This window comes from Callospermophilus lateralis, chromosome 1 (assembly GCF_048772815.1).
Source record: "Callospermophilus lateralis isolate mCalLat2 chromosome 1, mCalLat2.hap1, whole genome shotgun sequence".
NCBI lineage: Eukaryota > Metazoa > Chordata > Mammalia > Rodentia > Sciuridae > Callospermophilus > Callospermophilus lateralis.
Genome location: NC_135305.1, coordinates 207,808,861 through 207,831,664, shown reverse-complemented (window position 1 = coordinate 207,831,664; position 22,804 = coordinate 207,808,861). Strand labels below are relative to the sequence as shown.

Below are 22,804 nucleotides of genomic sequence, written 5' to 3'. Positions count from 1 at the left end.
GTCATAAGAGAGCAGGAGAGGAGGGCGCTGGTACGAGTGGACTCTGTAAGCCACACATAGGAATTTGGACTTCAGTTCCAGATCTGATTAGGAGACAAGGAGGTGATTTCAGGACTGGAATCAGTGATTCAAGTTAAGCCAGTGAATGATTCTAGGTGACAGTTGATGGTTGCTTCGTTTAAGAGAAAGCTATGGAGGTGGTGAGACATGGTTGATTCCAGATGTGTCTTGAAGGTGAAGCCCTTAGGATTTTCTGAGGACCAGATGTGGGATGTAGGAGAAAGGAGTTAAGATCAAAGTGCTTGGCCTGAGCAGCTGGACGCATGGACCTGAGACAGGAAAGGCAGGGGAGGTTTTAGAAAACTGCTTTGTTTCCTCTGCCCTGTAAGATCAGGGTGCACCGAGATATAATCTGGTTTTAGAAACAAGTTTTGCAGAAGCAACATGGGGATTGGTGGTAGAAACTCCTGGGTAGCTTCTTCCTTAAAAAAATGTCTTTGGTCTTTTATTCCTTATCTAGGCATGATAAGGTTTCTGACATCTGAAAACTGCTTAACACTTTGCTACCAGGCTTTCCTTTTGGTTTGGAATGTGTGATCACTGTGGATAGATTTTTCTCTTGCCTTTTATATTTCTGTGGAATCTTTTTCTTGATATTTTTATTGTAGCTATATTAAAAGGAATATATGTTTCTTAAAATGTTCAAATAAGTCAGTAACACAGTACAGGGCAGCATAGCATGATGTTAAGAAGACAGACGTGGGCCAGATTGCCTGTGTTTGCACACTGGTCTTGTCATTTTCTAGATGTAGCTTCTGCAGGACTCGTTGGGTTGCACTGCAGCTTGAATGAGTAAATACATGGAAGGCACCATCGGTGACTGCCACATAGTAGGTGCTCCATAAGAGAAGCCATCATCATTGTGCCAGACAGGAACAACAGGTCTGCTGTAAGCCATAGAAGCCACATGGGGCACAGGCACTTTGATAGCTCCTGGGAGTTAGGGGGCCCAGCCCAGTCTTTGGGGAACAGGGAAAGCCTTCCTGGAGAGAGAAATGTACAGCCTGGGCCTTGAAATGTGTTGCCATCAAGGAAGAGTGGGCAGGAATGTTCCTGTAGGTTCACAGCCTCAGAAGCAAGAGGGGACAAACCACGAGGAGTTATGTGGGATCTAGGGCAAGGCTGGAGAAGAATTGAGTTGTTTGAAGCTTTTCAAAACCTGTGGGCTTCCAAAGGGGAATGAAGGGAAGGGAGGGGGATAGGAATAGGAAAGACAGCAGAATGAACAGGAGATAACTTTCCTGTGTTATTGTATGAATACACGACCAGTGTCCCTCCACATCGGGTACAACCACAAGAATGGGAAGTTATACTCCATGTACATATACACAACAGTAGAGTGTGTTTTGACACATTATAACTAAAAAGAACATATAAAAAAACCTGGATTTCTAAGAGACTTTATTCTAGGAAGTGGACACTGAAGTGTGCTGCTTTATGGTCTCCTTCTGCTGGAGTGTGCAGACTCCTGGAATCCATGGATGCTTTTAATCTTTCAAGAAACAGGCCTCTTTAGTGTAGTTTGAAGCTGACTGCTTGAGTTGAAAACCTAAGTTGATTGACTCAGCTGCGTGACCTTCAACCAGTGACTTAATCATTCTGTGCCTCATTTGTAGAATGGGTATTATAATAGCACTCACCTCCTAGGGAGAAGTATTCTTTGTTTTTCTTTTTGAATATATGTGTATATTTTTTTAGTTGCTGATGGGCCTTTATTTTATTTATATATGGTGTTGAGAATCTAACCCAGTGACTCACCCACTCTACCACTGAACCACAACCCCAGCCCCTGGAGAAGTATTCTTATAGCTAATATATGAAAGTGCTTACACTAGTTCCTGGAGCATACAAGTGACATATAAGAGTTTTCCCTTATTATTATTTAACCTCTCTCTGGGCTTCTACTTGCATAGCCTAAAAATAAGAGCAGATTCCAAAATAACATATGCATGTTCTAAAAGGAGAACAAAATCTGACCACATCCTATGTTTTGCTATGCAAACTTGGTAATCACAACTTAAACCAATTTTTATCACATTCTATCATAATTGTTTAAAAGAATCTTCCTTCCTAATCAGAGCATCTTGGAGACAGATTGTAGTGTTATTTGTATTCCCAGTGCCCAGCACGGAGTACATACTTAATGTTTTTTAAATGTAGGTGGGTAAAGATGAGAAGAAGCCAAAGAAAAGTGAAAATTTATTTTAGTGATAGCAAGGAAATGATATAATTATTTTGTTATTAATGTAAAAAATATATTTTAAAAATTGTCAGAAGACTTGAAGAGGTATTTCACGGATGAGGCCAAGTGGCCAGTGAGCTTATGAACAATTCTTTTTTATTTTAATTTTTTAAATATCTTTATTTTTATTTATTTATATGTGGTGCTGAAGATCGAACCCAGGGCTTCACACATGGTAGGTGAGCGCTGTACCTCTGAGCCACACCCCAGCCCTGAACAATTCTTAGCATTGTTTCTTCTCCGCAAAATATACATTTAAGCCACAGTGAGACTGAAGGTGCAGCTCAGTGGTGGAGTGCTTGCCTCACACGCACCAAGCTCCAGGTTCTCTGCCCAGCACTGAAAAGAAAGCCCCAGAGATGTGACTATCTCCTCCAACACATGGGTAAAATTAACTGGACTGACAGTATTAAGTGATGGCAAGGATTTGGAGCAACCACAACCCCTGTTACACTGTGATGCTGGAAACATAGTTTGTACAATTGCTTTGGAAAACTTTGGTAGTGTCTTAACCTAACCATATACACTGCAGGTCTTGGAAACCATTCTTGGGGTAGACCCAGCATAAATCAGAACTTATGGCCTCCAAAAGCCATATATAAGCATGATCATAATAGCTTTGCCCTTAATAGCTCAAACTGGAAACAACAAAATGTTTCTTGACAGTGGAGTAGAAAATGCACTGTAATATATTCAGTCAGTGGAAGAGTGTGTGTGTGTGTGTGTGTGTGTATGAGAAAATTATCTATGGTGTGTATCAGTGTGGAGGAATCATTGAGTGAAAGCAACTAATCATAAAAGAATACATAAGTAGAATGGATTATTTCACTTATGTGACATTCAAAAATAGGCAAAACTGGGGCTGAGGCAGTAGCTCAGTGGTAAAGCATGTGCTTGGCATATAAGATTTGTGCACTGAGCTATATACAAGTTATTTGTGAATTTTAAAAAGTTTTTTTTTTTTAAGTGAGACCTAAAACAAAATAGCACATCTATTTGTCAAGGCAAGACCAGTTTGTTTGTTTGTTTTTTTTTGTGTGTTTTGGTACCAGAGATTAAAGCCAGGGGTGCTTTGCCACCAAGCCATATCCCCAGCCCTTTTTTTTTAATGTTTTGTTTAGAGACAGGGTCTCGCTGAATCTCTTGGGGCCTTGCTAAGTTGCTGAGGCTGGCTTTGAACTCCTGATCCTCTTGCCTCAGCCTCCCGAGCCACTGAGATTATAGACGTGTGCCACCCCGCGCCTGGCTGCAGGGCCAGTTTTTAATTTGCACAAGATGTGTCCACTTGGTCTGATGTCACCTACAACCTTGTCACGTCTGTCCCTTTAAGGGGAGCAGTTGCTCAGCTATCTGAATCAGAATCCATCTGAATTTTATAGCACCCCTGCCCATTATTAAGTGTTATTTGATGGATTTGTTTGTTTGTTTGTTTTTAGTCTCTGAGAACATTCAACCAGTCTATCAACTGGCTTCCTTGTAGGCTTTATGTGTCAGGAATGTTGGGACCACCCCAGCCTTGGTGACTTCTGGCCGTTCTAGTGTTTTGTGCCCTTGTGTGGCCCTCCTGGCAGAGAGAGCCTAGCCCAGGCTGCTGTGTCCTGTGTCACCAAGGTCTCGCTAACTCTGCCCACCCTGCATCCTCATTCCTCTCTCCTCTTCTTTTGTGGCAGCTACCCACTGCTGAAGCTCCCCCTGCCGGGAACAGGACCGGTTGAGTTCTCCACTCCTGTGAAGGATTACTCGCCCCCACCTGCGGACTCTGACCGCAAACAAGGAGAGCCCTGCGAGCAGCCCGAGTGGGTAGGTGCTGGCCCGTCCTCTCTGGGGAGACTGCGGGCCAGCCGCTGATTGGCCAGGGTGGGCTCCGCAAGCCAGAGCTGGTGTGGTCAGCCTGGGACTCGTGCGTTCACCGTACCTGAGCAGATTCATGAAGGCACCAGAGATATTTAGTTATACACTTAATGAATAACCTTTATTGAAAGGAAGCTCCAAGTGACGCAGAAGTTGGCTGTCCTAGAAAAACTGGGATCTGCCTTCAACCTCAGGGTGGCCAGCTGGGGCTGGGTTCATACCTGGGCTACTTGCACACCGTGGACAGGTGTTAGGTGACTGGCCATCTGCTCCTTCCCCATGGGTGGTCATGAGAACAGCTGAGCATGGCTGAGTGTTCAATCATCAGAATTACCCATGCTTTTTTAATATTTGCATCCTGTACCTAATTTTTTCAGATGTGTTAGGTTCTACTTTATTCTCATGACTCAGGTAAAAAGTGCAGTACTTTTTGATCTTTTTTTTACAGAAGGTGGTCAAATGCTTCAGTTATTTAGTTCATATAGACCAACACTGGATTAGAATTCTCAGGCCTCCTGACCCCAGCCTACTGCTCTTTCTGGTCTGTGCTGTTCTCCATAAACTGTCTCTGGGCTCAGCACTTATGTTAATAAGAAAAAAAACAGTTTCTCTAGTTAAGCTCAAACTGGAAACCTGCTTATTGCAACCCTGCTCTTGTCTTTTGGAGCATAAACAAGCTAGAGTAGCTCATCTCTAGGCGTTTTTCCTGCTGTGTAATGGACAGTGTGCCTGTCCTTCTTATGTTGTGCTTCGGTTGTTGCTGGACTTGCTGAAACTCTTGAGGAGGTAAAGCGAAGTTCAGGGAATAGAGCTCTCCTACCTTCTCTTTGACAGCGATGATACCATTCTACCAATTTTCTTTTTAGTTTAATGTAGCAGCCAAGTAACTTAATGTGAACTTTACTGTTCCTGAAATAAGAGACATATCTGGTGGCTCAGTATGAGTGACCACTGCCCATGATGTTAGTAGGAAGTACACAACCCTGGCTTGGGGACTCTGCCTGTGAAGGTCAGAGGGAGCATGGTCTGATGATGGTTTCTAAGCCAGGTGCGATGGCGCACGCGTGTAATCCCAGTAGCTTGGGAGGCTGAGACAGGAGGATCACAAGTTCAAAGCCAACCTCAGCGAAAGTGAGGCACTAAGCAACTCAGTGAGACCCTGTCTCTAAATAAAATATAAAATAGGGTTGGGGATGTGGCTCAGTGGTCGAGTTCAATCCCTGGTACAAAACAAAGAAAGAAAGAAAGGAAATCATTTCTATGGCAGCCTGTAGCTTCATGTCCCAGGTTCACGATGGGACCTTCTTGGTTTAAACCTCTCACTTTTGTTGACCTCGTAGTGTAGGTTTACTCTATAATAGAACTGTTGGTTCCCAGGTCCTAACAGGTTGGACTTGTGTTTGTGGCTGTTTCTTGGCTGGTCGAGTTCATTGGGCCTGACAGTGAGGGACCGATGTTTAACAAGATCCCTGGTGGGTGGGGGGGGACTTGGGGGTTGCAACTTCTTTTCTCAGTGCCCTTTGTTGGCCTGGGATGATGACAGTGAGTGGTTGTGCAGGGTCACTTGATGGTTCAGGAATCAGAAGTGTCTGTTTTCTCTTTCTGATTGGAGCCTCAATTCCCCTGTACGATGGAGAAGGAGACTCTGGTCTCTTTACAGCCTCCTGGTATCACATAGCTCAGTGGTCATCCCCTTACCTCCATTGACTGTCCACGATACAAATACAGGCAGTGAAACTGGAGTGGTGAGGGCTGTTTTAGTTACGAGGAACAGAAAGCCCAAACCAGAGAGAGTGAGAGAGACTCCTGTAACTCTAGCAGGGCAGGGCTGCCTTTAAGCACTACATGGCTTTGTCCTCTCTGGGTCAGCTCTACTCTTGTTCCTCCCAGCGGTGGCTCTAGGATGTGAGGGTGATGTCCTGTGACATCTGTCACCCCATTGATGGCTCGGATAGACTCAGCTGATCTGACTGCCTAGATGGGTGTCCCCTCCCTCCCTTACTATTCTACATGTGCCCCTCCTAAAGCCGTGTGCCCAGTGCATGAGGACTACCTTCTCTGATAAAGGAGGACCGTTTTTCGGTCAGGTCTCCGTGAGTAGCTGTGTTCCCTGGTAGAACCTCCAGGTCCATCAGTGGCTCTAGGAGCTCCAAAGGGTGGTTGTGAGGAGTTGGGATGGAGCCCAGGACTCCTCACGTGCTCGGCAAGTGCTCCACCACTCAGCTGTGCCCTGGCCTTTCCAATCCAGTGGAGGCAAGGGAGTCCAGCTGGCTCTGAACCGGGTCCCCTGCCTGTCCCATTGCCAAATCCTGTTGCTGAAGCTGGGTGCTTTGTTGTCAGCCTCCTGGCTGAGAAGGCGAGAGGAGGCTTCCAGAGGGAAGGTGGGAGCACACCAAGGAACCGGGCCCCTCCTCCCTTCCTCATCCCCTGCTCAGCACTGCCTTTGCCTGTCTGCGGTGTGTCCACAGGATGTCAGGGACAGCTAGAGGCCCACCGTCCTTGCGGAGATCCTGCTCAGGCTGGGAAGAGAAGATTTTTTTAAGTTTAAAATAAATAAATGTTAAAGAGATATGGGTGCCAGTTAAAAGAGTCCCAGTGGTCAACGCTAGAATAGTTTTTGCAAAAAACAAACAAACAAACTATGGAATATATATATTTGTATACCTAAATGATAAATATTGGTAAGTCTACCCTGAGTCCATTTGATTAACTAAATGAATAGTAAATGGAGGATATAGACTATCTCCTAGGTAAAAAAAAATATATATATATATAAATAATTTATGTAGATACTCCTCCCCCAAGAAAGTTAAACATAACTCTCCACATGCCAGGTGTAGACCGCGCATAGCAATTACCTCCCAAAGAGTACGGTACCGGTGCCCACCTGCCATCCTAGTGACTTGGAAGGCAGAGGCAGGAGGATTGCAAGTTTGAGACTGGCTTTGGTAACTTACTGAGACCCTGTCTCAAAATAAAACAAAAAAGACTGGGGCTGTAAAGCACCCCTGGGTTCAGTCCCCAGTATCGAAAAAGGAGTACAGTACGGAGAGAGTGAAGAGTGACTCTGCGGAGAAACCTGAAACCTGACAGGTAAAGTGACAGAGGCTAACCACAGTAAGGGTTGTGCTGGTGATATGTGCTCTTGACCTGTGAAGAGGAGGGCACTTTACCTCAGGGTCTTAAGTAAAATATCAGACAAATCCCAATTGAGTTGCACCCTGCAGAACACCTGACCAGCACTCCTTAAAACATCAGGGTAGCTGGGTATTGTGACTCACCCCTGTAATCCCAGCAACTCAAGAGGCTGAGGCAGGAGGACGGCAAGTTCAAAGACCACCTCAGTAACCTAGCAGGCCCTGAGCAACCTAGCAAGACTCTGTCACAAAATAAAATATAAAAAGGTCTGGGTTGTGGTTCAGTGGTTAAGTACCTTGGGTTCAATCCCCAGTATCAAAGGACGGAAAAATCTGTACCAAAAGCAGGAAAGTTGGGTTGGGCTGTAGCTCAGAGGCACAGTGCTTGCCTAGAATGCGTGAGGCTCTGAGTTCAGTCCTCAGCACCACATAAAAGTAAACAAATAAAATAAACAAATTCTGCCCATCTACAACTACAAAAAAATTTTTAAAAACTTTAAAAAAGCAGGAAGTCTGAGGAACTGTCATAATAAATATAATACCCTGTTTAAGATCCTAAAAGACAAAAAGGACATTAGGCAAAACTAAGGAAATCTGAATACACTAGGAACACTACCAAGATCAAGTGTCATTTATTTATTTATTTTTTACTGAAGATTGAAACCAGGGGTGTTCTACCTACCACTGAGATACAGCCACACCCCTTTTTATCTTTTATTTTGAGGCAGGGTCTTGCTGAGTTGCCCATGCTGGTGCCTCTTGGGATCCTCCTGCCTCAGCCTCACGTGTAGCTAGGAGTACAGGTGTATCCCACTGTGCCTGGCTTTCCAAATTTATTTTTAAAATTTCATACATTAAGGTTCAGTCTTTGTGCTGTTCTTGGTATTGTGAATTGTTCGGTTTGTAGTTAAGCCCCTCTGATAGATGTTTAGAGAAATCTCATTGTGGTTCTAGTTGGCATTTCCCAGATGGCTAGTGATGTTGCTCGCTTTTTCAAGGGAATGTTGTACTTGGCTGTCATCTTTGTGCTGCGTGTTTAACTGTTTGGCTCTTTTGTATTGAGTTGCTTTCTTTCCATGTGGTTGTGAATGGGATGGGGAGGGAAGGAGCTCTCTTCTCCTTTGCTGAGGGGCTCTTCCCCAGGGTGGGTGGGGGAGGCAGCCTGCATTTGTTCCTCCAGAAAGGTCTCTGATTGACCCTGGAGTTCCTTTTGTGGAGTTTGGCCAGCTCCGTGTTGGAGTAAGGGCCTTCTGGGGCAGGAAAGGGCAGTTCCCCCTGGACAGAGGGCAGGTTTTCCCAGAGGAGAAGAACAAAGCAGAAACAGATTTTGTGACCTCGGGCAAATTACTCAACACTTTCTGCCTTAATTTCCACAATCATAAAATGTAGACAATAATTATACCTACAGTAAACATTGTCCCAAGGATTAAGTGAAGGAATGCAAGGCCTTAGTCCAGTGCCTGCCCATTGTTTGCATTTAGCAAATGTTCTTGGGCTGTCACCGTGGTTGTCATTGTCTTTGATTGGGTCTGGCTGGCCAGAGCAGAGCTGGAGAAGGAAGGTTCACCTACTTGGACAACCCTGCAGTGTGACCAGTGGGAATACCATAGGCTTCCCTGGCTCTCGCCCGAGTGCATCGCCTCTCTCTGCTCTGTCGACTCCCTGCTGGAGTCGGTTTGGTACAGATTTACAGACGCCTGTGTTTTACACATAGTGAATGCTCAGGGGAGGTTTCCTTTTCTTCTTTTTCATTGGTGCATTATGGTTGTACATAATGGTGGGATTCGTTGTTACACATTCAGGAAAGGTTTCTTGTTGAGTAAAGAAATGGCAGGCTTGGGCCTGGGGTTGTGGCTTAGCAATAGAATGCTCGCCTAGCACATGTGAGGCCCTGGGTTTGAAATAAACATATGGTGTCCAACTAAAAAATAAATATTAAAAAAAGAAAAAAGAAATGTCAGGCTTGTTGAGGAGACGGTGAGTCTGCAGATTTTCTTGGAGCCTGGTAGGTGGTAAAGTAGGTGGGACCAAGTTGAATCTGGGCTGTTGAATTTAAACTCTAATCTATAGGCAGAGGAAGCTGTTCCCTTAGAGGCAAGGCCACTTGTGTTATTGATAAGAAAATTGATCTTACTGAAGACCAAGATGACTATGTCTCATACACCAGTTTGTTTTCACAGGTTTAAGGGGTGACATTTTAGCCAGAAACTTATTTTGGTTGGTAGTCAGTGATCTGGTGAGGCCTGAGATTTTATTCCCATTTCCCTGAGTGAGTTAGGAAGGGAACCCAGTGGGCTCAGAGAACCCAGAGACCTTTGTCCGAGGCACAAACCGGGGAGTAGTGGAGCTAGAATTTGAACTCAGGTGGGTCTTCTGAACCTGTTCTTCCCTTTATCCTCCCTCACTGACCCAGGCGAGAGGACAAGGATTGGAGCCCTCTTTTCCAGAAAAGCAGACCTACGGGAGTCCTCTATATTGTGTTCTGAAGGGAGCTGTAGGTGGGTCAATGTGAAGGTAAAATACCTGAGTTGGTAGTTCTGTCTACATGTGAGGGAAGGATTGTACTTAAATTTAGAAAAAGAAAATAATTTTTTTTGTGTGTGTGTGGAGGGTTGGTACTGGGGTTTGAACCCAAGTACTTTTCCACTGAGCCTTTCTTTTTTTGAGATAGAGTCTCACTAAGTTGCTGAGGGTCTCACTAAATTGACGAGGATGGTTTTGAAGTTTTGATCCTCCTGCCTCAGCCTCTTGAGTTACTGGGATTACATGTGTGAGCCACCACACTCAGCCTAGAAAATAAAATTTGAGGACATACTCAGATCTCCTGCACTGTCCTGGCTCTCCTAGGCCAGCCTGTTGTGGAAACCTGAAGCGTATACCAAGTGCCACCTAGCAGTCCACGGGGGTGGCTGAGTTTGTTCCATGCTGGGCTTCCAAGGCTAGTGTTGCGGTGTCTGTGGTGGCTGCCTGAACCTGGACACAGACTTCCTCAGAAACCCTGAGCAGGGGCTTCATGCTGTAAGTGGTAGTGGCCCAAGAGACCCTGCTGGCCCCCAGGACCTCAGTTTCTCCCCACGATGCTCATGCTGGGCCTTTGCTTCCTTAGCCTGGTCTCCATGAGCACTTCAGAACTGCTCAGGGAGGTGGCTGTAGAGGAAAAAACAAGCCTTGAGAGTCACAGGCTTTTAATCCCGCCTCTGCTTGCTATCAGCTGTATGACCTTGAACACATCTTTTATCTCTGAGCCTGGGTTTTCTTATCTGGTCCTCAGGCTACAGTAATCTCCAGAGCTCTTCCTCCATGCTCACTCACAGGCTGGCTGTCAGCAGGTCCTTGCAGACTGTTGAGCTGAGTCCTTCCTCACTGGATGTTGGAGAAAGGCTCTCCTTGGTTCATTACTCACAATATGGCATCTGATTTCATCAGGCAGTGGTTCCAAAAGAGGGGTGATTAGTCAGTGTTTTGTAACCTAATCTCAAAAGTGACATCACTGTGGTGTATTGTTTGTTAAAAGCATATCAGTAGATTCAGCCTGCTTTTAAAGGGATGGAATCACACAAGAGCATGAACTGCAGGAGGCACAATTTATTAGGGGCATGTTAGAAGGCTACTCACACTGCCCCCCTGTAGTCATAAGTGCCCCCCCCTTTTGTTTTGGTATTGGGGATTGAACCCAGGGCACTTAACCACTGATCTAGATCCCCAGCCCTTTTTATTTTTTATTTTGAGGTAGGGTCTTGCTAAATGACTGAGGGTTTTGCTAAGTTGCTGAGACTGGCCTTGAACTTGCTGGGGTTTCAGGTATGCACCACCATGCACAGCTCAGGAGCCCCTTTCTGCACAGGATACCTGAATTCTGTTGGTCCTTCTGCCTCCTCTATCCTTAAGTCCTTATCCTAAATAGGATACCATATTTCATCTGTGGCCAAGTCTGTTTCTCACTTGAGTGTCAGGGACATTGAGTGGTGGGCCCTGCCACATCTTCACTGCCATTTTAGAGCCTCCCTCCCTTCCCTCCATGAGCATCTACCTCTTATTCTCAGAGGATCTTAGGTTCAGAGGCCTGAGGTGCTTGAGAATTCATGCCCCCAGGAACAGTCCCCAACCCGTTAGTGCAGGAGCCAGCAGGTAACCCTTTTGTCCCTCAGGTATCCCCAGAGATCACTCACTCAACACTCCAGGTTGGTTGGTTTGTTTTTTGGCAGGGGGAGTGTGTGTGTGCTCAAGATGAAACCCCATGGCTCTTTAGCACTGAGCTACCCCCCCCCACCCTTTTTATTTTTGAGACACCAAATTACGCATGCTGGCCTTGAATTTATGATCCTCCTGCCTCAGCCTCCCAAGTGACGGTGATTACAGATATGCATACTGTGCCTGGCTCTTTTTTTTTTTTTTTTTTTTTTTTAGTTATACATTGACACATATCTTTATTTTATTTATTTATTTTTATGTGGTGCTGAGGATCAAACCCGGGCCACACGCATGCCAGGTGGGCACGCTACCGCTCGAGCCACATCCCCAGCCCTGTGCCAGGCTTTTAACACATCCTTTGTCAACTGTCTCCCTTCCCTGTTTCCTACACTGCCCAGGTAAACTCATCTTAGGATCTGCTTCTGGGGGCACTCAAACTAAGGTAGTGACAAGCAATAAGCCAATCCTATGGAATAAATCACCAAAAGAGGTGGTTCTTTTTTTTTTTTTTTTTGGGTACTAGAAATTGAACCCGGGATGCTTTACCACTGAACTATCCCCAGCCTTTTTTATTTTTTAACCTGAAACAGGGTTTCTCTAAGTTGTCCAGGCTGGCCTTGAACTTGTGTGATCCTCCTGTCTCAGCCTCCTGAGCCTCTAGGACTATTGGGCATGCACCAGCATGCGCAGCCATAAGATAATTTTCATACCCAGAAGAGGGAACTTGCAGGCACATATGTTGGATGGCCAAGATCTTGAAAGAGCTAGATAGATGTGGAATCCCTGCTTGGAAGGTTCCGTTGGATGTCAGTGGAGATGAGTCAAGCCCTGGCCAGCAGGAGGAGGCCTGGCCAAGCTGGAGAGCAAGCCTGTGCAGAAGTCCCATGTGTATCTGGTTCCCATCTGGGCAGGCTTTCCCCCTGGAGGAGCAGACATAGGAGCTGTCGGGAGTTTGGGTGGAAAGTCAAAGGAGAAAGCGATGTCTAGGGCAAAGGAGTAACATATTCCTAGAAAAATCTGATGAAGTCTGTGGCACTCCCCTGCTAAAAATGATGATGGTAGTGACAGTATGTGCACTTCCAAGCAGAAATTGGAATAAACTTGCGGAGCAGGGTCCCCAGAGAACCCTGGAGCCTGTCCTTAGATTGAGATTTCTGGTTCTGAAATATGTTCATTAGCACTTTGTTGAAATCTTGGCTCCCGTGGTTCTGGGTTCGAGGGAGGCTGAAGATCATTGGAGGACCCTGGAGCTGTCCTGGCCTGGGATGGACTTGGCTCAGTTGCACAGGCTTGATAAGCTGGTGGGTGGGTGGAGGGTCTGAGAGATGAGGTGGGCATAGGAGATGATGTGTGCAGTCACAGCCTTGTGCCAGTGGGAATAAGCTGTGTCCTTCACAGGTTTGAGAGTGACCCTGTGGGATGGCTCCTCTTTCAGAGCTCCCCCTTCTGGGCAGCTCCTTCTCCCACAGGTAGAGTGTGAGCCTGTGGGCTGCTGCTTCACTCAGAGCCTGGCAGTCTGTTCTCTCCAGGTGTCTCAGTTCCTCTGGTGACTTCTGGTGGTCTGAGTGTGGTACAGAAGACAGCAAGTGAGGCCTTCCATCCCCAGAGCCCTCACTGACACAGGGTCATGAACTCAAAGTCACAGAGCCCCAGATTATGTTGTCCCTTTGTGCCCAGGGGTGCTGACTTGCTATCCTCCTAGGTCAGCGTCCTGACCCTTGCCCTTGAAGTCGCTGAAGTATGGCACCATTCAGTGACTCTGTGGCCTTCTTGCCATCCACACACATGTGCTGTGGCGCTCCTGACTGTGGCATAGGCATGGAGTCAGCCCCTCATTCCTCAGCCAGGCAGCTCCCTCTGGCCTGTCTCTTTCTCTGCCTCCAGTTGACAGGACCTCCAGGGCCTGCTTTCATCAGATCAGGTTGTCCCTGCAACTCAGAGTCACTTGGCCTTTTCTTTTCCTTTGGGTGCTGGGGGTTGAACCCAGGGGTGCTGTACCACTGAGCCACGACCCCAGATCTTTTCATTTTCATTTTGGCACAGGGTCTCACTAGGTTGCTCAGGCTGGCCTCAAGCTTGTGGTCCTCCTGCCTCATCCTCCCAAATCCCTGGCATTACAGGAGTGCATCACTGCGCCTGGTTGGGTTTTTCTTTGTTACCTGTTAAAGTGCAGACAGCTGAGCCGGGCTTGGTCCTAGCCCACCTCAGTTTCCCTGTGATTTCCTTCATTCCCTGCTGATCTGTCTTGTGCCATCCAGGCCTCTGTGCTCTTAGTGCCCTTTGTTCATCCATCAGATGCCCTCCCTCCCTCATCCTCACAGCCACTCGGCCACAGCTGAGCTAGCATGTATTTTTGGGGTGCATCCTGACGATTCCTGTCACTGGGGCTTGCACATGTGACACTCTTGTCACTACATAACTTTTGTACACTCTGTGAGAGTAACAGCAGGTTCTACTGAGAAAGTGTAGCGGGGAGACCTGTGTTTGAGTCCCTGTCTAGTTCTGAAACCCCCGACAGGCACTGAACAGGTCGGATTGTCGTGGGGCCAGACAGAATGATGTGCCCTGCTGTTTATTACTGCCATTTCTGTGACTACTTATCTCTGCATGTGCCATTTATATTCCTGTGTGTATTTGTGTGAGGGAGGCAGGTGAGGACCTTTGGATGCTGCAGGAGAACGTTGTCATCCTTCTTCCACAATGAGGAAGACGGAACCCAGAGAAGTTCAATGCTCTTCCAAGACCATGTAGTTAGCCAGAATTTAAATGGGGTCTTTTGATCCTCACAACCCATTGTTGTGCTGTGTGCGCGAAACCTGGATCAGTGACACAGGCTGCATCTTTTTGGGAGCTGATAGTTTATTGCACAAATTTCTCAAAAGCTACATAGTGAGCATTTTAGGCTTTGCCGACCACACAGCCTCTGTTGCATTCAGCTCTGCCACCGAAGCATGGGAGCATCCAGAGACAGTAATGGAAAGTTGGGGACAGTGTTCTCGGAAACTTGATTGAGAGGAACAAGCCCAGGCCCTGATTTGGCCTGTGCATCATAGCTTGCTGACAGTGGGTCCCACAGTGCTGTGCTCAGATAGTTGCTCAGTAAGTCCTTTCTGGATGTGGGCCCATGTTTCTCTCTCCTGTGCTGAGCTGACCTTCCTGCTGTGCCCCCATTTCTTCTGCAGTATGTGGGTGCCCCTGTGGCTTACATCCAGCAAATATTTGTGAAGTCCTCAGTGTCTCCCTGGCACAAGAACCTTCTGGCAGTAGATGTGTTCCGCTCACCTCTGTCCCGGGCATTCCAGCTGGTGGAGGAGATCCGGAATCACGTGCTGAGAGACAGGTACCCCTGTCAGGAACCCCCCTAGACCCCTTCTGAACTGAAGGGAGCATTACAGCCCTCAGTGAAACTCCAGCGAGCCAGCTACCTCTGCAGAAATAGAGCAGACAAGAGGATGAGGGGAGCCTGCTCTGAACTTTTCTACATTCTTGTGGGTCCACTGTGGCTGCGTTCCCCCTGGGCTGTGCAGATGGCACAATTAGAGCCCCGATCCTCACATCTTAGACAGAGTGCTTGCCCACAGGTCTGCCCCTGGTGAGCTCACTAAGGACTCATGACTCATGTGGCTTCTCATCTCTGCGTTGTTAGATGTGAATGTCATAATGGCTCTGATAACAAGAAGCGAGCTCCAACCGGGGACACCTTCAGAAACCTTAACCCAGGGCCCACTTCCCAGCCCATTTCCCGGCCTCTGGAGCACTCTGACTTCGCAGGCTGTCACTACCTGGTTTTAGTTAGCTGATGACTTTGACAAGAATTTTGGTGAACTAAATAACACCCTAAATTTCTCTCTATTCCCCCCTTGCCCACTAAATTGGCTATTGTGGGGGCCGTGCCTGTTCTTCCACGTCCTCCTCTCCTTGGAGGCGATGTGGGCTCCATGTTCACTTGGAAGCCCAGGCAGCCACGTGGTTTGGTTGTTAACCCCCTGGCAGTACTTGCCCCTGATGGCAGAGGTGCTCCCTAAGTGCAGTGGGCCTGCCCTGCGCTGGCGGGCACAGCAGATACCTTGTCTTGTCTCCTGAACAGCTCTGGGACCAGGAGCCTGGAGGAGGTGTGCCTGCAGGTGACCGACCTGCTGCCAGGCCTTAAGAAACTCCGGAACCTACTCCCTGAGCATGGCTGCCTACTGCTGTCCCCTGGGAACTTCTGGCAGAATGACCGGGAACGCTTCCATGCTGACCCTGACATCATTGGCACCATCCACCAGCATGAGCCCAAAACACTGCAGACTTCAGCCACGCTCAAGGGTACCCCAGCACAGATTCCCTGAGGACCCACGAGGGAGCCTGTTGGCCACCATCTCTCCTGTGATGGGTGCTCTGGCAGATCAGGGGTTGCCCTTACTCCAAAGGTGTGGGGGTGGGGAAGGGCCCTTGGTGGCCCTGCAGTGGCTGCCATTCCTTGTCAGTGCCTATTGGTCTCTGCCCGCAGACTTGCTGTTTGGTGTTCCTGGGAAGTACAGCGGGGTGAGCCTCTACACAAGGAAGAGGATGGTCTCCTACACTATCACCCTGGTCTTCCAGCGCTACCATGCCAAGTAAGGCCATCAGGCTCTGGGTTCTGACTGCTCCATGGTGACATGAGGCCGAGAGGCCCCTGTTCTGTTAACAGTGCCCCCTGACAACTTGGATAGTGTTTTGGCCTCCTGGTAAAATGTTCTATCCCTTAGACCAAAGGATGTTGTTTGCTGCATTCAAATGGGAATGACTGGATGGCTGGCCAAGAACAAGGGACTGAAGCAGGCTGGCAGTTCAGTGTCCCTGTGTCTCCTCCAGTTCTCTCCAGGCGAGGCAGGCAGCCCCAGCAGATGACTGCTGAGCCCATGGTCTGAGTCCTCCCCCATGGAACACAGCAGGTGGCCCTCCTCAGTTGGCAGGACACTTGAGGGGCCTCCAGTCGAGCCTCCTGGGCCTTTGGTGATCGAAGTGGCATAATAGATCAGGGAAGGACGGGGAGATCCTGAAACAACGTGACCAGCTTTGTAATTCTTCCATCACCCCTGGAGATTATGAAGAAGCTTAGAACCTTAGAGAAGTTACCTCCTGGCATAGGGGAGAGAGGCCTAGAAGGACCCCTCCAGAGATTTTCTCGTCTCTAGGTTTCTGGGCAGCCTGCGTGCCCGTCTCATGCTCCTGCATCCCAGCCCCAATTGCAGCCTTCGTGCAGAGAGCCTGGTCCATGTGCACTTCAAGGAGGAGATTGGGATCGCTGAGCTCATTCCCCTCGTGACCACCTACATCATCCTGTTTGCCTACATCTACTTCTCCACACGTAGGTCCATGGCAGGGAGCGTCTCTACATCACCCACTTCCCTGCCTCTGGTAGGGCTTGGGGTAGAGATGTGGAAATGCTAAAGCTAGAGTCTCAGGGGCTCAGGTGGGTCCAGGGCTCCTCTTACTTCTTAGGGAAAGACACTTCCTGAATTAGAGTTCCCAAAGAGTATGTCAGGTGCACGAGACTGGGAAATGTCTGTGACTGTCCCTTTCTCGTGGTTAAACCAGGAACTTCTTTCCTTGATTGTCAGGGCAGATTCTGCTCCCAGGGGATCAGTTAAGAAGGGCCAGGGGCTGGGGGAGGTGCTGCCCTGATGTGCCCTCTCTGCCCTCCAGGCAAGATCGACATGGTCAAGTCCAAGTGGGGCCTGGCCCTAGCCGCTGTGGTCACGGTGCTCAGCTCACTACTCATGTCTGTGGGGCTCTGCACTCTCTTCGGCCTGACGCCCACCCTCAATGGCGGGTAGGTCCCCAACAGGTTCCACTGGGCCACAGGGGGGCCCTCAGGCCAGAGAACCTTGCACATCTGGGCACTTGGCCCTCCCTGGACTGGACGCTTGCTGTTCCCCAATGTCTTCACTTTGCTATTTTTTTACATTCAAGAGGTACATATTCTTTCTCTTTAAGCTCCCAGGGGATCAGTTAAGAAGGGCCAGGGGCTGGTTTGTATCCATACATGTGTGTATAGTGTGTATCTATACATATAATATATACACAGGTGTGTTTGCTTATATGATTTTGTGTATATATGGAATATATATTTTGTGTATCCATGGGTATATAGTGCATATGTGAAACGGATGTGTTTGTATTATACACACACACACACCCTTCTTGGCGGTTTTTGCCACAGAAGGGTGTGAAGGGTACATTTCTTTTCACTGTTAAGCCCAATCAGAGAGTAGGCTTAGAGTGAGCTTTGTCAAAGACATGAGAATACTGTAACTCGTCACCTCTGTCGGTAGTATTTGCTCTGCCCTTGCTTTTCCTCTGTGAGTCAGTCTGGAAGCCCTCCCCTGTTTGTTCTCAGGCTTTGGTCCCCTCCTCTCTGACTGGTTCTGCCTGCCTGTTAGTGTTACTGACCCACTGGTCCGTCCCTGATCTAGGCTTATCTGCCTGGTTATAGCAAAAATGACCAATGGTCCTTCTTCCCTTCCTTCCTTCCATTTATTTTGTGGTTTGGAGAATAGAACTCAGGGTTTCGCATGTGCCAGGCAAGCACTCTACAGAAGAGTGGCTTTGTGTTGTTTCTGTCACTTCCCTTGTCAGTGGAACTCCTACTTCCTTTCCCAAGCCTTTCTCTCTTTCTTCTTTCCTTTCTCTCATCCCTGCCTGAGACCCCTCCTCACTTCCATCTTCTTGGAGTCTGTCAGGAGCAGCGTGACCCTGGCTCAGCTACCTGGAGGGTGTCCTTTAGGAGCAGTTGTGGTTCTCCAAATGCAGCTTGTGAGCAAAGGCTTTAGGTCATTTTTTACCCTTTCCTTTAGTTCAGATGGTGGCTTGGCCTAGAGTTGTTGTGTGGGTCTTGGTGGCAGTCACTGCTCTAGCCAGCAGAGTCTGTGTGGCCTGGCAGTGGGACGGGCGCTCTCCCCAGGGGCCACCTCCAGCCTCCTCCTGTGCTGGTGGGAGGACTGGCGTGATTGCTGGTGCCTTGGCAAGGCTTTGGACCTGCCTAAAAGCCGAGAGCTATATGGACAGAGGCCCTGGCGTGTGAGGGCAAGGCAGGGAGGGTTTCACCCTGTGCCTGTGGGAGCTGCTCGGCAACCTTCACTACAAGCTGGAAACCCCGGAGCCTCCTGAGGCTCGAACCCTGTGAAAACCAGCACTATTTTGGAGCCTGCCACAGCACTATCCCTCACCATCTCCTCCTCCATTCCCAGTGAGATCTTCCCGTACCTGGTGGTGGTTATCGGGCTAGAGAATGTGCTGGTGCTCACTAAGTCGGTGGTTTCAACCCCAGTGGACCTCGAGGTGAAGCTGCGGATTGCCCAAGGTAACGCGTGGGCCCATGTTCCTCTTGTTAGTGTTCCCCTGAGGAGATGGAGCCCTTGGAATCTGCCCAGCTCTGGCTGCCAACATAGCACTCAGCGGGCCAGCAGGCCTGGACAGCTTGTTACCAGGTGCCCCAAGGAACCATAGGGTCACTGGACACTGCTTGTCCTGGTTCATGGGTCAGTAAGAGAGCAAACCAGACTCTGCTGCAGAGGTCATGGTTGGTCGTGACCTTGCATCTGGACCAGTGCTAGTGTTTTCCTGCCTCACTCTACCACACTACACCAGGTGCCTGGGCTGTCACTCTGGAAGTGCTGCCTCTATAGCTGACCTCACAGTGGGGAGCTGGGGATTGGGAATTCTGTGAAATGTGAGAAAAGCAAGAGCCTGTCCCGGGATGTCTGGTCTCTTAGGAAGAGTAGCCTCTTCCTAAAGCCCATGTATGTGAGGAACAGGCTGGAGACTGGCTGTTCATTCATCAACTCTGTGAGTGTCTAACAGGCCAGACCCTGCACAGGGGTCATGAAGAGATGAGGCAATATAGTCCCTACCCCATAGCACTCAGAGCCTTATCGAGGCAACAGTGTGATAGCGTGGGGACCAGGGACTTGCCATGGAAGAGCCAGCTAGTCCTCCACTCCAGCCACTCTGCCACTGGTGGGCACGCTGAGGTCACCCATGCTGATCAGACAGGATAAGCACATGGAGGTTGTGTGTGCTTAGGGTGGTGATCCTTGCCTTTCCTCAGGATCCTGCTTCTCCCTCTGATGACTGTAGCTCTGCCCTGTAGCTTCAGTGGGCTGGGCCCCCTCCCCATGCCTCTGCCCTTCTGTGGACCATGAGATGGTGTGCAGATATGGAGCACAGGGAGGTCCTATATTGCCCCCACCCATGCCGTTATTGCCCTCTGCAGGCCTTAGCAGCGAGAGCTGGTCCATCATGAAGAACATGGCAACCGAGTTGGGCATCATCCTCATTGGCTACTTCACCCTCGTGCCTGCCATCCAGGTAAGGCCCCAAGGCCGGCTGCTTGGTTGAGCATTGAACCAACTGCTGGGCTATGCAGCTGAGGCAGGTTGCACCCTTCTTTCAGCAGTATCCTGGTCTATGAGAGGGGATCCCTTCCCAGAGTGTGCAGAGGGCTCTGGCATGCCTGGCTCAGCAGCACTCAGTAAATCCTGATTGGGCTACAGAATCAAGAGCCTACCTGGGCAGTCCCTGCCTTTGACCTGTGAACTCAAAAATACTTGACCACTAAGCCACATCCCCAGCCCTATTTTGTATTTTATTTAGAGACAGGGACTCACTGAGTTGCTTAGTGCCTCACTTTTGCTGAAGCTGGCTTTCAACTTGTGATCCTCCTGCCTCAGCCTCCCAAGCTGCTGGGATTACAGGTGTGCACTACTGTGTCCAGCCTGACCCTGTCCTCTTAATCTTCCCTACCTGCTTTCTCCCATTTGGCCCAGTAGCAGAAGGAGGCTCTGTAGGCCCAGCAAAGCTGGCGTCTGGCTATGCACTTCATCAGTCCTGGCTGCCCATTGCTCAGGCAGAAACCATCCCTGAACTGGTCCCTGGCTGTCTCACCCTGCCCCACAGCTGCATCCTCCAGATGCATCATGACCTGGTATCCCTGGGGGTGGACTGCCACCCATAGTACAGTGCCCCATGCCCTTAGCAAAGTGCCCTCCTTCAGTTGTGGGGATAGAGAAGAAAACACAAGGGCTCCAGGCTTTTCCTCCTCAAAAAAGCACAGTGTCTGCCAGGCAGGGTGCAATCTTGAACCTCTAGAAACACTGTATGTCACACCCTGTCATGTTAATATACAGACCAGGGAAGGGGAGGAAAATGGAAATCCCAGAACATTCCATCCCTTGACAGGACGTGGGGAGCAGAGAAAACACTTTTTTCAGTTTTATGGCAGAATAAATCCCTCCTGCCCTCTCCTTTCATTGGTCCAGTACAGTTACCAGCCGGGAAGTGTTCTGAGAGCCCTGACATTGGGACAGCCCTGAGCTTTTGCTAGATTGGTGGCATGTGATCAGGGTCAGGGCTCAGTGGGAGGGAGGGTGCTTTGGGGAGCAGGCTGATGATTTCCAGAGATTTCCAAGGTGGATCAGGTCCTCCTCTCTCTGGGGACAGGAAGATTCAGGGAGGGCACCACCTTTCCCAGTCCTTTGGAGAGGGTTGAGGGATCTGCACTGCCCCCTGGTGGTGATGGGGTGAGCAGCTGGTCTCTCCCTCCCAGGCTGCTCCACGTTCAGAGCACAGCATCAGCATCTCTCTGCCTCTCCTGTGCCCTTCCTGCCACTCCCTTGCAGTTTCTGAAATGCCTGCGGCCAGGAAGCTGCCTCTCTGGACTCCCTGCCATGCAGTCATGGTGCCCCTTGTGTGCTCTCATCTAGGAGTTCTGTCTCTTCGCTGTCGTGGGCCTGGTGTCTGACTTCTTCCTCCAGATGCTGTTTTTCACCACCGTCCTGTCTATTGACATTCGCCGAATGGAGGTAGGAGTGGCTGAGCTCCACCCTTCCCGCCCTCCAGGGAGCCTCTGGGTGAGAGAGGGGCAGACCCCAGGCCTAGGCAGTGCTTCCACACAGGCAGTCTCTGGACAGCACTCAGGCCTGACTATTGCCCCACAGCTAGCGGACCTGAACAAGCGACTGCCCCCAGAGGCCTGCCTGCCCCCAGCCAAGCCTGGCGGGCGGCCGACACGCCAGGAGAGACAACTAGCTGTGCGGCCGTCCACACCCCATACCATCACACTGCAACCATCTTCCTTCCGAAACCTGCGGCTCCCCAAGAGGCTGCGTGTCATCTACTTCCTGGCCCGTACCCGCCTGGCACAGCGTCTCATCATGGTACGTACCTGCCCTGCCCTCTGGGATGCCAGCACTAGATTCCCTTGGGGTGTCGCCCTTTGCCTTGAAGGAGAGGGGTGCTCCTTAGGCCCTAGTGGCCCCTTCAAGCCTGGCCTTGGGAGCTGCCCACTGTGCCCTCCCTGCCCAGATCCTGGTGGTCTCTGAGGAGATAAGCCTACCTTTGCACCTATGGAAGAAGGAGCTCCAGGGCCATCAGCTAGATAAGTGACCAAGAACTAGAGCCCGCAAGACAGAGTGCTCTGGACTGGAACCACCATGTGGCAATTGTATTTCCTGGGTGTGGTTTCTTGGCTGCTGTATAACTTGCAGGCAGCAGAGAATGCTAAGCAAAATAGATCACCAGCTGGGCCAGGCTGGCAGCACCTGTCCTTGAGAAGCTGGAGGGAGAGGGGAGTGAGGCTGAGGCCTCCGTAGCAGGTCAGGCAAACTGGTCCTCTGGCCATGCTGACCTGGGAGTGGTGGCAGCTCTCTAGCCCTAGCTGAGGGGGAGGTTAGGGTTGAGGGAGTTCTGTGTCAAAGCTAAAGGTGCTCCAGAGATTTCCAGGTCCCTCCAGTAGCAACTACCAGCAGGTGGCACTAGGAGGGGACTTGGGGAGGCAGAAGGAGAGGACAGGCCAGGGCCTGTATGATCTCTCTATACACCCAGGCCAGAGTTCCCTGAGCCTTGATGCCCCTCTGCAGGCTGGCACTGTTGTCTGGATTGGAGTCCTGGTGTACACAGACCCAGCAGGACTGCGTACCTACCTTGCTGCCCAGGTGACAGAACAGAGCCCCCTGGGAGAGGGCGCCCTGCCCCCCATGCCTGTGCCTAGTGGCATGCTTCCTGCCAGCCACCCGGATCCTGCCTTCTCCCTCTTTCCACCTGATGCTCCCAAGCTACCTGAGAACCAGACATTGCCAGGCGAGCCATCTGAGCGTATGGGTCCAGCAGAGGGTGTTCATGACAGCCCAGTTCCAGAGGTAACCTGGGGGCCCGAGGATGAGGAACTGTGGAGGAAATTGTCCTTTCGCCACTGGCCCACGCTCTTCAGCTACTACAACATCACGCTAGCCAAAAGGTGAGCTGGGCTGTGCTGGCTGCCTCTCTTACTTGGTGGTCTGCTTGCCAACCCCTCCCCCTC

At 49.6% G+C, this 22,804-nt stretch overlaps 1 protein-coding gene across 5 annotated transcripts in view; it reads left to right on the top strand.

Moving 5' to 3' along the window:
* The window catches only part of Scap (SREBF chaperone), a 54,777-nt gene that overhangs the window by 27,466 nt on the left and 4,507 nt on the right, over positions 1–22,804 (top strand). For 4 of the 5 annotated variants that reach the window (XM_076844854.2, XM_076844861.2, XM_076844846.2 and 1 more), the window contains exons 3-13: positions 3,973–4,102; positions 14,664–14,821; positions 15,569–15,789; positions 15,974–16,079; positions 16,641–16,813; positions 17,152–17,278; positions 18,696–18,808; positions 19,721–19,815; positions 21,210–21,308; positions 21,444–21,662; positions 22,365–22,741. In XM_076844854.2, the coding sequence (XP_076700969.2) occupies positions 3,973–4,102; positions 14,664–14,821; positions 15,569–15,789; positions 15,974–16,079; positions 16,641–16,813; positions 17,152–17,278; positions 18,696–18,808; positions 19,721–19,815; positions 21,210–21,308; positions 21,444–21,662; positions 22,365–22,741 (1,818 nt within the window). Of the gene's footprint in view, positions 1–3,972; positions 4,103–14,663; positions 14,822–15,568; positions 15,790–15,973; positions 16,080–16,640; positions 16,814–17,151; positions 17,279–17,661; positions 18,279–18,695; positions 18,809–19,720; positions 19,816–21,209; positions 21,309–21,443; positions 21,663–22,364; positions 22,742–22,804 lie in introns of those variants that run through there. The other variant, XM_076844877.2, reaches the window with a different exon arrangement.